Raw genomic sequence first — 15,503 nt, forward strand, 5'->3', positions numbered from 1 at the left:
TCTAGATCCAAACAGGATCTCCTCGCCCTGTTCAGTATCACTTTCAGTCAATCATTCTGTCAATAATTTGCAAGATGCTTTCCCCCTGAGCTGCCAATAGGGAAGCAAAAGGATGCCAGGCTCAGATGCAGTCTCCTGTACTGTTGCATTTCTGTAAATGACGGCCTTGGCCCCAGAAAAATCAGCTCCGCCTTATCTGGGGAGGCAAAGCCAGATAGTCAAAGTGCCCCGATTCTAATTCAGTGACTTAAATACCAGGGATTGCAAAAAACCACAAAGTATAGCCAGCTACAAGTACAATGAGAGAAGCAGTCAGGAAGGTCTAAAACCAGGTATTTCAATTCATTCCTTGGATGAGTCCCAGTTGGATATTTTTGGCTTTCTTCTTCATTGCTCTTGGGTGACTGTCACACAGAAGGACTTGGAACAAACATATCTACCCCTCTTGAACCTCACTGGTAACTGCTTTTATGGGAGGAAAAAACACACACATTGATACTGAAATTGAATAACGTGGATCTTTTGAAGAGGCTGGGGGAGATCTTGATCGATGGCTACCAAACTTTCTACCAATCACACAAACCTATAATTAAAGAACCCTTGCATTTTGCAGAGGATTTGCGGGTGCATTGTCAGTACACACGGAATATCGAGGCCTGCTGGGCCTCATTGTTGCTCTGCATACACACTTCCAATTGTCCCATATAGCTGTGCATTGCAGATGTTTAGTAACAGTGGACAAGTTCTCTGTCACAGAGTTGTGTCTGCCAATGCTTATTCTCTCCTTGAAGGTCTCCTAATTTTACAAGGAAACTCAAGGCCTTCTAGTAAATTTCCAAACACGACTGATCTAGACAAAGCTGATGGCTGCCCCCCACCCCCACCCCTGGGTTTGATTATCACTGTCAAAGATAATCCTGGACTGATTCAAAACGGGAGTATGCAACAAGGATGGTAACAAGGCCTTGCCGGCCCACAACCATGCAATTGCTCCAGAATGCAGGATCTGAACTTGCAGCAGCAATCTGAAAACTACTGTTTCTTTCTAGAAAAAGGTTCTCTAGAAGAAGAAAATCCTTTCTTTCAAAAAGTTCTCTTTACCGTATGATCGGAGTTATGGTTGATAAGAAACCAAAACAGTGAGGTGTCGCTGCGCCTTCTTGCCCAGGATGCTTCTCTCTGGTGACAGGAGACAAATCCTCCTATTCAGGTGTCATGGAAGCGGGAAAAAAACAAACCCACAGATTTCTCCCCGATAGCCACCTTGGAGGTCCATTTCATCCAATTAAAGAACAATCTTTTAATTACGTTAAGAGACAACTGGAAAGAACAAAGTAGGAGAGTCTGCTGAAACAAAGGCTGGCAACAGATTTGTCTTGGATCGCTTGACTTGGAAGGATTCTCCCCAGGGGAGTGTGGCTTCCTGCCTTCCCCTGCAGCCTGAAATGCTGTTCCTGGGAGACAGCACGTGGGGGGGGGGCCGCAGGAATGGGGCTGCAGTGAGAGGATAGAAAGTCGTGCTGCATGGCAGAAACCCTTGCTCGTTTGGGATCCAGGCCAGCCGTTCCTAAATGAGTTGAAAGTAGTAGTTTCCTTGGACCATGCACATTATTTTTCTGTCACCTGTGGGGCAAGCAGATTTTGCATGTTTTTGAAACAATATAAAAAACCGCAAAACCTTACATGCCAAATGTGAAACTGGGGTACGTGTACATATAAGTAACAAACTACGGCTGTCTCCAGCAACAAGATGGCATTTTCCCTGGTTTTCACTTTGGGAGAATGGTGCAGTATTCTGGCTGTAATTTTCCCATAGTGTACCCTGAAAACATGGCAGAAAACATGGTCTTTTCTTGGTGTTAAGAAACAGTGATCACTACATGGTGGACTCCCTTTCTGCACTAACCATCAGCTTCCCAAACCACCTTGCTTAAAACCGGAGCAGTGATACAGCACAGAAAATGTACACCATTAAAGAAACAGCCCTGAAAAGTTAGAGCAACTTGTCCCTGAACCTCTAAATCCGATACGCTCATCATCAGTGCAAACAGGGTACTTGCGTGGAACTCTGGATCACAGAAAAACTCTACTTTGGTGAAACCTGCAAATCCTGATTTCAGCCAAAACATATGGGAAGTAGGAATCTCTGAACACGGTAATTCCCATTCTTCTGAATGTCTACATTGGCTCTCAAGCCAAGAGAGTACTCAATATTGCAGAGCAACTTATTGATAGGAGATAAGCTGACTCCCAACGTTTGGGGCGTTCCAGAAGATCTTCCACAACAACTTGTTGACAGTGATTTGGGGACTTCTTATTATGTTCTAGAACTCTGGTCAACGTCACAGAATGCAGGACAGTCTTCTTAACTGGAAATGCAGGTGATGTGCAGCCAGTTAGATTGTCCTGAGACACAGTGTCTGAACCTAGCAGCGTATCCACTGGTATAAAATGAATCACATGGATTGGAGCCAGACAGTAGCTTTTTACAATGCGGTCATGATGTAACGAAACAGGCCTTGTTGTGTAATTCTCTCATTACTCAGTACATGGTGTGTAATTCTCTCATTACTGCCCCCAAATGAACACGGTTTCTGTAGCACTTTGAAACCTGTTGACCAGAAGGGACGGCAGGAACCAGTACAGGATGAAAAAACCCTCAGGCGCACTGAGAGACAGTGCTAACACCTCACATGCCATTTTCAACTTTATCTCCAGTCTTAATCCTTTCTCTTTATTCTACCTGAATTCTGTGGATGGCAGGATTTCCTACTATCCCTCTGGTCGATCCTAATTCTGGGTCATTCTTTTGTAACAATTAAATGAGAATAACCAACGCTGAATAATTCGGGCTAGAAGAAGTTGCAGGTGACAAATGATTCGACTGATCAGCATCACATGGTGAAGTCGATGTTCCTTTCACACCATCTTATTAAATTTACAGGTGGATGCTGTTTATTCATCAGAAGTCATGGGCAACTATCAATTCATTACCAGCCAGAAAGCTCCTGGTAAACAACTTGCAAGTTCATGAGTTAAAAAACAAGATCTCAGAACCTAAGAATGGGAAACAGAGCAACTCTCCCCCTGAAAATGTCTCTTCGTTGCAGACATTGTGACGCAGGTACATCTGTTCTTGTCCAAGCAAAAAATGCACCGCTTTGGTGGAATCAAGTAAGGAGGGGTATGCAAGGATATCCAAGACGGACGGATATGCAGGATTCTCAATCAGTCTGTTATTTAGAAATTGGAAAAAGCCTGGCTTAGGAATACTAAGTGGCTCTGGACAGAAAGGACATACCTCATTAACTCCCAATAATCGATAACATGCCATTATCTTTCCACAGTGTTAAAATCTTAGTGGTTGGAGCAGAGTGACATAACAGCAGGGTACAGCCTCCTGACAGACTATAACACATTACAAGTGAGCCCAAGATCCACTTTCTGACTCTCTTGCCTAAGAAGGGGTCTCAGCCTGCAGTCACTCTTCCACTTTGCATTCTTTTGCTTTTGTTTAGAATAAAATAAGGTAGATCTTCTTCAGTTCCTCTGGGCTAGAGGCAAATAATGCATATTGTTGAATAAAATATGTACACACACACACACACACACACACACACCATAGAATAAATCTTGTGAATGGCCTGGGAAGTCAGGTGGGAAATAACTAATCAAGTAGGGAACCTATTACGAGAACAAGGGGAAGAAGAGTCCTCCTTGTTTAAAAGGGCGCCTCTGATGGTGCACCCAAAAGGGCTCCTTGAGAGAAAGGAACCAGCAACAAACTGAAACCTGCTAAAAAGCCTTTTTTTAAAAAGACACACCGCAGTCCTTGCTGCAAAAGCAAATCCTGGATTAGAGACGGAGTTAAGGAAACCTAAAGCAGTTCGCCCCTGTTTATGGTGTTAACTTCACACACACACACACAGACTGTGTAACAGAGCACAAAAAAGATTTCATTGGCTAACGTTAAGCACGAACGCTTAGCAGACACAACGCAGGCTTGCGACTAGGCAGGGTGAGTGGGGGGCAGGGAGGTACGGGCACCTTCGACATTCATGCTGCTGTTCTATCCTACAGGCTCGGGGGATTTTTTTTTAAGTGCCACTTTTCTTTTTCCTACTGAATTTGCTAAAACTGTACAGCCGTTGCCTACCAGTTAGAAGTCTCAGCTATCGTGCTCGTAAAAGACAGGCCTAGCACTGAACTGGAAAATCAGGGTTTGGGATGGGGGGTGGGAGGGGATGTGGGGAGACAGGTTAAAAAAAAAAATTAAACAAAAGCTAACCTGAGGATGTCCTTGGCCAGTGATTGTCAGACAAGTCTTTGCCAAAGTCCAGGCAAAAGAGTTTTTCTTTGTTTTTGTTTTTTTCTTTAAAAAAAAAGCAGTTAAAAAGCCCTTTCTGTTGCAATACCAACTTCCTCGGTCTTGCGGACACTTCCCAATGTCTAAAGTATCTAAGGGACAAACTCTGGCGGGGTCTGCCTAACCCCCTGTACACATCGCCTAACGCCCCCCAAGGCCAGGCAGCCCAGCCCACTCCCTCCCTCCCTCCCACGCTCTTCCGCTCTTCCACCGATGACCTAGCTGAAGGGAAGGGAACCATGCACTAGGCTCACCACAGAAAACACACGGGATGGAGACTCGGCTCACTAGAATGAAAGCCATTCTCGACTGATCAAACTAAGGCTCTGTTTTTTATTTTGGAGGACTGCACAGGACTTTAGCCGTAACTAACCTTTCTAAGCCAGGAATCTAAAAAGGTCATTGGTATTGTTTCTGCACAGCCACTTTACAAAAAAAGAGAGAGAGGAAAAGAGACAGACAAGTATGATCTGGCTAAAAAATACACAAAGTGCCCGGGGGGGGGGGTTTCCTGGAGGACCAGCAGCAGCAGCAGCAGCAGCAAGTAAAACCCATCAGAGAAACTTTGGCTTAAAAAAAGAAAAGAAAATAACATCCCAGGTCAAACCAGTGCAAGTCCTCTCATCCAAGAAGTATTTTAAAGGGCTCGACCTCACAAGAGCCGACGCAGGATCTACATCTCCTCCCCCACCCCATCCACCCACCCCTTGTCTGGTCTCTAGAGAGTTACCACCTTCATTGCACAGGACTTCAAAACCTTTCTTGAATTGGTTGTTAACTGTCATAAATAATGGCGAAAACTATGCGCAACAAATAACGTCGTATCCCCCCCCCAAAAAAAAGTTATTTAAGAAAGTTTACATCAAATTAAAAAGTAGCTTCGTGAATGAAGGTACTGCTCTAAGTGCACTTTTCCGGCAAGTGCAGCGAGTGCCAGATATGAAGGAAACCATCCAAAAAAAAAAAAATGAAACAGAGAGAGAGAGAGAGAAAGAGAAGAGAAGAGAGAGAGAGAACGAGCCAGAGTTAAAAATGCAGGTCCAGTTTCAACCAGTCAAAACTGGACTGAGCAGAGACCGAGTCAAGTTCTCGGCAGAGTCCCATTAGGGAGTCCTGACGACGACAACGACGCTTGTTCTTCATCCAGATGATTTGTCCTTTGTTGAGATTGTAAACAATCCTTAAGACAGTCCCTTCCTTAAATGTCCCTCTGATTGGCAAAAACGAAGGGTTTCTTTTTTAAATTGGGAAAAGAAAAAAACCTAACAACAACAACCAAGAAATCAAATGAAAAACCAGAAGAAAAATAAAAGAAAACACAGTGAGCTTGTTGGAGTCCATAGGATCCGGTCCGGAAGAGCTCAGAAAGTGTGTTCAGATTTTTCTCCTGTATTCTGCTGGAACTGTACCAGAGGTTGGATTGGTTGAGGGGGAGGGTAGTAAAGCAAGAGAGAACAAGGGATGTGGAACTAGACTCCGCAGGCGCTTCATGTGTTTGCCTCGTCGTCTGTGTCTTCTATTAACACCTTGGTGTCTCGAGCCTTGGACCTGGAGAAACACAACATTAACAAAGAAAGGCAATGAGAGAGACCGTTGCGATGTGCCAGCAGTGCAAAAGATCTGCTCTCTCTGCTGTACTCTTCATTCATTTATTTATTTTATTTCATTAGATTTTTATCCCGCCCTCCCAGCAAGGCCGGCTCAGGGCGGTTTACAGCTTACAGTGTGGAACCAACAAAGCAGATTAACAGCTCCCTCTGATGAGTAGCGGCTACAGTGGAGAAAGCTCACAACATCAACCATTTCGACTGGGCATTCCAACGCTTTTGAGGGTCACAGATCATTTGTCAAGTACAAACAAACTGACCATGTCCAGCCTTGGCGTTCAAAAGCTCGCACTACTTCGCACCTTGTTGTGCCTGATACATGCCCTAATCTCACACACCTCCCACAGCGCAGAGATTGCAAGGCCGTGGAGAAGCAGGTGCGCATCTTCTCAGCTCACACGCCTGGAGGGTCAGTCTGTCTTCAGGTACGTGGGTCCAGCAAACTGTCCTGCGGCACACTCCGGAGGTACATTTATGTATTTATTTCCTTTAAACATTTTTATCTTGCCTGACTTCCTTGGAATCACCAAATGATGTTAGTTATATGGCACTCTCACACAGGGGGGGGGAAATGGTTTCTGATACACTGTATACACTGTATGCAAAGAATTCTACCTTTCATTTAAAAAGTACAGTGACTAGTCCTCGTTCAATTAAAAAAAATCTATTAAAGGTGCTAAATATTTCATTGCCAGAAGTGACCTAGTATATAAGTGAACACTCCTCACAACTCTCTGCTCTCCCTTATGGGTTCCAATCAGAATGACACAAAAGAACATGCAAACTTTTGCCCTGACCTGGACAGCCCAGGCAGGCCCGATCTCATCAGATCGCGGAAGCGAAGCAGGGTCGACCCTGGCAAGTAATTGGATGGGAGACCTCCAAGGAATACCAGAAGCGGGAGGCGGGGGCAGGCTTCACTCAGCCACCTCTCTGAATGTCCTCCAGGCCCCCAGTAGGGGTCAGTCCCCAGAGGTCACCATGACTTCCAGGTGCACGCACACTCACACTCACACCCACGGACACACACCCACACCCACACAAAATACAAAAATACCCCCAAACCCCCAAACCCATGCAGGCTGTATGTTACAAAAAAACAAATAATAGAAAAGGGGGCTGGGTGGGGAGCAGATGTGTGAGGTGATCTTAAGACGCGATCTCATCAGCATTCTGTGCGCAAGCCTAAGTAAGCAGGCAGACTTAAAATGGTGCTGCCTTAGACAGCATCCCTGGCTTTCTGGGAGCAAGAAGTTAATAAATCTACACTGTCTTTGTTTTGCGTAATTTTGTTTGGCCCTAATAAAAGGAAATATGTAGATTTTTTTTCTTATTTGGATTTTGCTTTCGACTGACAAAGATCTCCTGTCTGCCCTGAACATATATATTTGCTTTTCTCAGTGTAGGCAGGTGTCCCTGAAATAACGCTAGCTTTGTACACACTCACTGGATTGCTAAGCTTTCTGTGTTAACGTCCGCTTCTTCTTCCACTATATGGCTCTGTGGGAGGGAATACAGTCACCTTCCTTTAAGCCCTAGGTAAGCTAGACACGGTGTAAAGTTGCATACAAGTAACAGCTCCCCCAGCCTTGCCTTATTTATACACTTCACGTTTTTCCAGATGGGACTCTTAGTGCAAGAAAGGGAATCAAGGGAGACTACGGAGCAGTGAAGACGTACTGTGAAGCAAGATGGGGTCGATGCAAGGACACGCTCTGGCTACGCTTCCACGCCCGGTTTTTCTGGCGGTTTCGGACACCATCCTCCTGGTCCATCATCTGTTCGAGCAGAGTCTGATCGTCTGCATTCAGCGGCGCCACTGAAATGTCCCGGACGGCACGGAACTCGCCACAGTTGTTCAGGTGCTCGTTCTCCAAGCGGAAGAAATTCCAGACAAACCGCCTTAAAGGAGGAAGAGGGCAGGGGGCGTGGGGGGGAAGAGAACAATTACGGTCAAGACACAAACTCATGCTGGAAGCATAAAGGCCTCTTCGTGGCCTGTTGCAAACCAGAAGCTACATAGATTAGGGCAACCAAAACAAGAAAGCCATCAGTGGGATAAAAGTCTGCCTCCTCCTCTGTTGGCGAGCAAAGGCAGGTGAGGCTGCTGCATTGCTTCCCGGCTAATGGATGGATCTCTGGGTTGTATTTATCCTGCTCTTTCTAAAAGCAACACTTTAGCATGTCAGATGTTGGGGGGGGGGAACAGAAGACTTCCAGTGGTCCCGGTCACACATGCCGGAAAACGCGGGGGTGGGGGAGGCGTGGCGATTTGTGCTGTCGCAATTTGATATGACCCAACGCGTTCAGACGCGACGGCGTTATTTCCATGGGCAGGCGTTTCCGGCATGCTCCAACCAGGAAGCAGGGACGCGAGAGGGGCACGCTGCAGCGATCACACGGAGAGCGTCCGGCTACAGCCCGTCGCAACCAGTTGACAGTGGATTTCCCCGGGTACTTTAAAACTCCGCTTCTTTGGCTGACTGCTACGGGTTGTTGATGGGTGCGGGACACTGGCCAGATGTGTCCGTCTGATTGCGCCAGTAAAATACGGGCGGCATTTGTGAGTAAAGGTAAAGGTTCCCTTGCTCGAAAGCCAGTCGAATCCGACTCTAGGGTTGTGGTGCTCATCTCCGTTTCAAAGCCGAAGAGCCAGCGTTGTCCGAAGACATTTCCGTGGTCATGTGGCCGGCATGACTAAACACCAAGGCTCACGGAACGCTGTTACCATCCCACCGAAGTGGTACCTATTTATCTACTTGCAATCTCTTGCTTTCGAACTGCTAGGTTGGCAGGAGCTGGAACTAGAGACGGGAGCTCACCCCATCATGCGGCACCCGGGTCTTGAACTCCTGAACTCCTGACCTTCTACAGCCTGCAGTTCAGCGTCTTAACCACTTGAGCCACCGCAGCTCCATCATTTGTGAGTACCCTGTGGCAAATTCTGCGTGTGATCGGGGCCAGTGTCATGAATCAAGAGAAGCATAGTTGTTTTGGGGGGGAGTGCGAAACCCAGATTCAAATCTTCACTGAGGTATAAAGCTTGCTGGGTGGTCCTTGTCAAGTCAATGTCTCCTGACCTAATCTGCTGCCTCACTGGATCACTGTGAGAATGAGCTGATACATGCTCCGTGAAAGACAAAACGAACAACAGTGCCACCCTACTGCAAGTTATTACACAGAACTGGTTTGAGTGTGATTTGCACTAGAGAAGCACTAAGTCTGAAACTGGAATAAGAAGTGTGCAAACTCATCTTTTGACATACGTACTGTCCTCTGACTGTAGGACTGAGACTCCTGGATTTCCAACACTCTGGCACATTTGAGATGTGACTGGGCAACAAAAGAAAGTATGCCTGGATTTCAAAAAAGGCAGCATAGGCATGTTCTGGAACCAGAGAGAAGGGCAAGCTCATGCAATTCAAGAAAGACTCACACCACTGCTCATGAGACCCCTCTGCCCAATGCAATTCAAGAAAGACTCACACCACTGCCCAAAGTCCCCTCTGACTTCTAGCTCTCAGATACACCCAGTTGCCTCTTGTCTGAATCTCAACAAGGTGAGTCTTTTGCTTTTATAAGGCTGGGCAGAATGTTCAGCTGAAATACCAGGTGCTAACGATGCTAGCTCAGGGAGTGCATTGGGGCCACACTGGAATTAAGGTGGTCACTGTGTGACCCTTGTGGGGGGGTAACATGCCACACTGGACCGTCTGCAAAGGCAGTGAATTCCATTTGTTAATCACTCTAAATCACCAATTTAGCCAGCGTGTCTTACCTGAAAACCTCAAGTGGTGCAAAAACAGTGGTCATGATGTCTGAGGCATGGGGGGAGATCTCCATAGTGTTAATGGAGACCTGGATAGTCCATGTGAAACGCAGGATCACATCCTCAACAATGGCACAGTAGTAGTAGGCCTGAGGAAACAGCAAGCAGACAAGACAAATAGTTATACCGAGAAAAGGCTTCTCCCAATTAACTCAGAAGCCCCAGTCCCAAATAAAGCCATAAAGCAAAGGGGAGGGGGGGGGGTTATGTCTTTCTCTATTGGTCTTTAGATGCAGGTGGGCAGCCGTGTTGGTCTGAAGCAGTCTATATGGGGTCACCCCACCTCCCATTTGTTACCCTCCATGCTTGAGAGGAGACGAATGTAGCGTAAGAGCAGGGTATTGTTTATTTGATCTTACTGTTCCACAATTAAGGAGGATACATTTACACATCACTCTTCAAGTCTGATATATCTAATTGCCTCTCTGTGTTTTCCCAGGGAACTGAATCCAAACAGATGACCATGTGGACTTGTTATCTTTGTTTGGTTTTTGCATCTGTTAAAACATCGTAGGCTGTTGCGGGAAGAAATACAACGAGCTCTAGAAGGAAGCTCCAGGTGAGTGTCCCAACTGTGGCTAGTGGGGCAGCAGAGGGAAGGGGAAAATAGAGGGAGGCAAGCCATGTTTATTTCCTTCTGCTTAGCTATAAGGCAGGGCTGTCTCAAGTCATTTTGCTGCCCCAAGTGGGTAGTATGGGAGGACAGCCTCATGGTAACAGCTATGGTTCCCCTCCACCCCTGACTTAGGTTGATTTGGGGCTATGCAGTGGCAGCTAAGGTAGAAAACCACTTCCTCCTATGCCATGTCTTCTGGGTTCCAAGGGTCTGGAAAGCGATTCCATAGTCAGTTACAGGGTTCCCAACTCTGGGTTGGGAAATACCTGTAGATTTGAGGGGTAGAGCCTGGGGAGGGAAGGGTTTGGGGTGGGGAAAGGGACCTTTAGATTTATGGGGTAGAGCCTGGGGAGGGCAGGGTTTGGGGTGGGGAGGGACCTCAGCAGGGTATAATGCCTAGAGTCCACTGCCCAAAGCAGGCGTTGTTTCCAGGAGAACTGATCTTGGTCATCTGGACATCAGTTGTAATAGCTGGGAAATTTTCTATAGGGGAAATGATGTGCTGTGGCTGGGGAACGCGGTGATTTCTGGGAGATCTCCAGGCCCCACATGGAGACTGGGATATGTATTTTACCTCAGGACACATTCAGTGACTCCCAACAGCAACAGCAAACTGTTTAGAATGTTAGAGGCAAAGGCCTGTTAGGCCACATATGCAAAATGACCTCTGTGTTCTGACTGGCTATGGGGGAGAGACGAACAGCAAACTGTTTAGAATGTTGGAGGCAGGACTCAGGCAACACAGCCAGTGGATAGGGAGACCCTCTGAGTGACAGATCAGGGAGCCAACTGATTTGGGAGCTTGCGGAATGGTCAGGAGAGTCCATGATCAAAACACAATTATATATACGGAGAGATGGTAACCAGATAAACTAAGTTGTTATTCCTGATTCTGATAAATATCTCCACTATGTTTTATGCAGATTTATTGCTCAACCTCTTCCTATACGTATGGACTGGTAGGTTCCATTTCATTGTATCTGAGGAAATGCACGTGCACACGAAAGCTCATACACGGCATAAAACTTTGTTGCTGGTTTTAAAGGCGCCACTGGACTCAAACTTTGTTCTATTGGTCTTTGTTTAAGAAAGAACACTATAAAAATGCTCCATCAAACCTACCTCTCACCTGCTAGAATGTACCAAGGAGTTAGTGATGTATGTTGGTATTGTGGGGAACAAAATGATGACTTCATACACATATGGTGGAATGGAAATGCACTAGAAAACAGGGGTTGCACTTACCTGTAAACTTTGTTCACCTTCGTGGCTTCTGTGCAGTCCCAGACCAGCCACCGGGAGGAACTAGCAAGCTTATTTTAGAAAAAAAATTCTTCCCAAGAGTGCTTGGCTCCTACCCAGACCAGCAACTTCCTGCCCCAAAATCACGTGACCTGGGAGGAGCCAACACTCTTCCCTCAGTTCTCTGTTTGCTGCCACTCTGAGAGGACTTGTGTCAGCGAGCTGCGCTTCTTCGGAGGTAAAATTATGGCCTCAGACAAACAAAACGTGGTGGTGTTTAAAAAATGCACTGACTGTGAGGCGAAGATGGCACAGTCCGATGAACATTCTTCCTGCCTTCTGTGCCTTGGAGAAGCCCACAATATGTCGACGTGCAAGGCCTGTAAGGCTCTAAATCCTTGGGCACGAGAAGGAAGGACAGCCTGCCTCAAAGCTGCCTTGTGGGAGAAGACCCTTGCAGCTCCTGAAGCCTTGCTGCCGCCTAGTTCTCTGACAAAGGAACGGACGCCTTCGGTAAGCTTCGCTCTGGCTCCTACCCCGGCCAAAAGCCTTACCGCGGAGGTGGCTGCTAGAGCAGACTCTGAGCTGCCCGCTAAAAAAGCCAAAAAGAAGAAACGGGCACACAAACGGTGTTCGCTGCCATCTCCAGCACCCAGGAGTGAACTGCAACCATCGAGTTCAATGGCGACTCGATGCTGACAGTCTCCTTCACCCTGGTGTTGGGAGGCGTTCGGTACTGACAATCCGCCAGCATCGAGGGGCCAATCTCCGCATCGGTACCATTTGGCATTGACATCTCCACTATGAAGTCCAGCAAGAAAATTTCTGAGTGGAGATGGAAATCTATCGGAGGATGCAAATGGAGAAGGTCTCACACGGAAAATCCATCAATGGGATTGTGGTAAGCCAAAATGGCTGCTAGTATATGACAGTCCAGAATCTGACAAAGACAGGAGGAAGTCGAAAATGTGGTGGGGGTCCACAGAAGTTGGTGACGGTTGACACGAACCAAGAAGTCAGGAACCTGGACCACTTATAGGCATACGACCTGTGGCAAGGGGCTCAAAGGGCTTAAGCATTAAGGCAGAGAGCAACAAAGAAAGGCTCCACTGGGGAACAGGGAAGGGTGGTGTGCATGTGTGTAAGTTAATCACGCCCTTAAGGGATTTCTTAGAGATCAGGGCCGCCATGTAGGGGATGGATCCAGTCCCAGTCATGTGGAGGAAGAGTGGGAAGTCCGACTGAGATACTGAGGATTTCTTTGGAGCCAATAGTGGGCCCAGTTCCAATACAGATCCCAATGGCACTGGCCCCAAAGGGGGGGAGGGGCGCAGGCACCGTGGTCCAGTTCCAACTCCTTGGAAGGGGTCTGATCTTTGCCAGGAGCCGCTAAAGCCTTCTCCCAAATGGCGGCTTTCAGTCTAGAGGTCCTATCCAATCGGGCTTTTGGGGTGATCTGCTTGCAAATCAGACAAGCAGAGACGTTGTGGGCCTCACCTGAACATTAGAGACAGCAGTCATGGTCATCCAACTGAGCCATTTTTAGGCCACACTCAGCACATTTCTTAGACAGAGCCACAGCGAAGTAACAAAGTCTTGATTCTTATTCCCCTTTTTATGAACTAATCAAAGGAGCAAAGATCAAAAAGTAGACAGAAGAAAAAAGGCACTACAAAAACCTGTGAGAAAAACAGAAGCGCGCAAAGACTCCTGATCCTCCGTGGCAGGAAACAAAGCACCAGGGGGGAAAGAGGGACAGCCCAAAGCAAGGAGGATCCAACCCAAAAGAACTTTCTAGAGAGCTTTGTAGAAGAAATCCCCGCAGCAGCTGGCCTGCGCAAGTGCAATCCCGTGTGGGACTGTACAGAAACCACAAAGACGAACTGTTAGAATTAAGCCAGAAATATATTTGTTAAATTATATAGCTCTAATCCCAAGAAAGCTCTGGGTACTTGGCTCTGTACACCATTTCTGCTGCTAGATTAACTTTTGCTAAGGTATGGAAGCAACAGAAGATTCCAACGAGCTGGGAATTTGGGAGAAAAGTAAAAGAATTTTATTTATATGTTAAACTTTCAGCTCTCTATAAAAAAAGAAGTTGATAGTGATTTAGACCTAAATTGGCTTACTCTGTTAATTTGTATGGAACAACCACCATAAGGTATGTCATACTGGTACTCTCTTTACCTTGATTATTGTTGCTGTCAATTGTGAACTGTTTATAACTTTTTTAAAGAACCAAAGCAAGACAGACATGTTTAATTTTTTTTGAGCCATATTCCAATTGTTATGGTCAAATAGCTAAGGAATAACAGATGAAGCTAAATGAAGATGAAGCTGTTCTTCAGTTAACTGGCGTTTGTTTTGCCTGCCTTCAATGGGGGTGAGTCTATTTTTTATCAAATTCAATAGACACCTGATTTGTTTTTCCTCAGGGCCTGACTTACAGATGGAAAAACAGGGTGCCTCTATATCAAAGAGTGCCGTTTTCCAGTTACATCTGGGAAGGAGAACATTCCACCCCTTCTGGACTCCGCTACTCTCCCTATGTCGATCTATGTGGCTGACTTGATTGCTATAAGACACTCTATGTGAGGATGTCCTTGAAGACAACTCAGAAACATTTAACGCAAAGCACGGCAGCCTGCGTTTTGCCTGGACCAAGCTGATTTGTACATCTTACTCTGGTTCTGAAATACCTTTTCTGGCTGCTCTTTTGTTTCTAGGTTCAGTTTAAGGTAATGATTCTAATTACCTAATTCTAATTACCTAATTGACTAATTGTTACTAATGTTTTTATTGCTTTTATCCTGTTTTATATGGTCTTTGCCCCTTGTAAGCCGCCCTGAGCCCGCTTTGCGGAGAGGGCGGGGTAAAAATCCCAGAGTAAGCCAACAAACAAACAAATAAAGAAATAAAAATAAAACTCTTCACAAACTGGGGGCCTCATAACTCACAGATGCTTTCTCCCTGTATTAACCCATAAGCCAGCTGTGATCTTCACAACAAAGTCTGCTCATGGTTCCTTCTTTCTGGGCAGTGAAAATGGTTTCAGCCCATTCATGGGCTGAAAACAAATTTCTTCTTTCATTCCACTCCCACTTCCTGGCCTGTTGTTATTATTAACCCCATAGTATCATGCAAGCTCCCAAGGAGAAAGCCATTTTATTTCACCTTATTCAAGGCTTGGTTTTTACACATGCCAGAAACTGAGGTGGGAGAATGCTGAGGTGGTACCTCAGACTGCAGGCGTTGGATTCAATGAAGAAATTCCTGGTAAAGAGAAACAACAGGAATAAAACTCCTATCTCACCCACGCCCACTCCAATTTGCTGTGCTGTTTGGCCTTGGGTTTTTAAATTTTGTTTTGCAGGGAATTTTTAATCAAGGGGAAAGTTTCTGCAGCCTGAGGTAGTGCTCTCCATTTTACTACCTCAGCATTCCACCACCACCTCATTTTCCTTCATATATCAATCAGGCTTCATTCTGTAAAGCACAGATTGGACTCTTTGACTTAAACAGATGCCCAGACCACAAAAAATATCTTGGTGATACAGTCGAGTTCCCACAATCCACCTTCTCAAGAACTTTCAAGCATATTAGTAAAAACAATCTGCATACACACTTTTTGTGGATAGACAATCTCCTCCCGCAAGAAGGTGTTTTCACCAGCATTCTTGTCAAAGAGACCCCAGTCCATCTTCAAATCCCAGATAAGAGTGTAGCAGGAGCTTATAAAATAGAAGACGATCCACAGGTAGAAGAACACTCGGTGGTCAATGTGTTTTTGATCTGCAAGAAAGAAGGCAACAGCATGTAAAATTGCACAATGCTGTGTAAAAC

At 46.0% G+C, this 15,503-nt stretch overlaps 1 protein-coding gene across 1 annotated transcript in view; it reads right to left on the reverse strand.

Annotated features, from left to right (window-relative positions):
• Positions 1-5,686: 5,686 nt before the first annotated feature.
• The window catches only part of XPR1 (xenotropic and polytropic retrovirus receptor 1), a 137,767-nt gene continuing 127,950 nt past the window's right edge, over positions 5,687-15,503 (reverse strand). The window contains 4 exon segments of the mRNA XM_015417299.1: positions 5,687-5,914; positions 7,654-7,875; positions 9,752-9,891; positions 15,286-15,452. Coding sequence (XP_015272785.1) covers positions 5,854-5,914; positions 7,654-7,875; positions 9,752-9,891; positions 15,286-15,452 — 590 coding nt within the window. The 3' untranslated portion in view covers positions 5,687-5,853.

The sequence above is a fragment of the Gekko japonicus genome, unplaced genomic scaffold, assembly GCF_001447785.1.
Source record: "Gekko japonicus isolate JY-2015 unplaced genomic scaffold, Gekko_japonicus_V1.1 scaffold1876, whole genome shotgun sequence".
NCBI lineage: Eukaryota > Metazoa > Chordata > Lepidosauria > Squamata > Gekkonidae > Gekko > Gekko japonicus.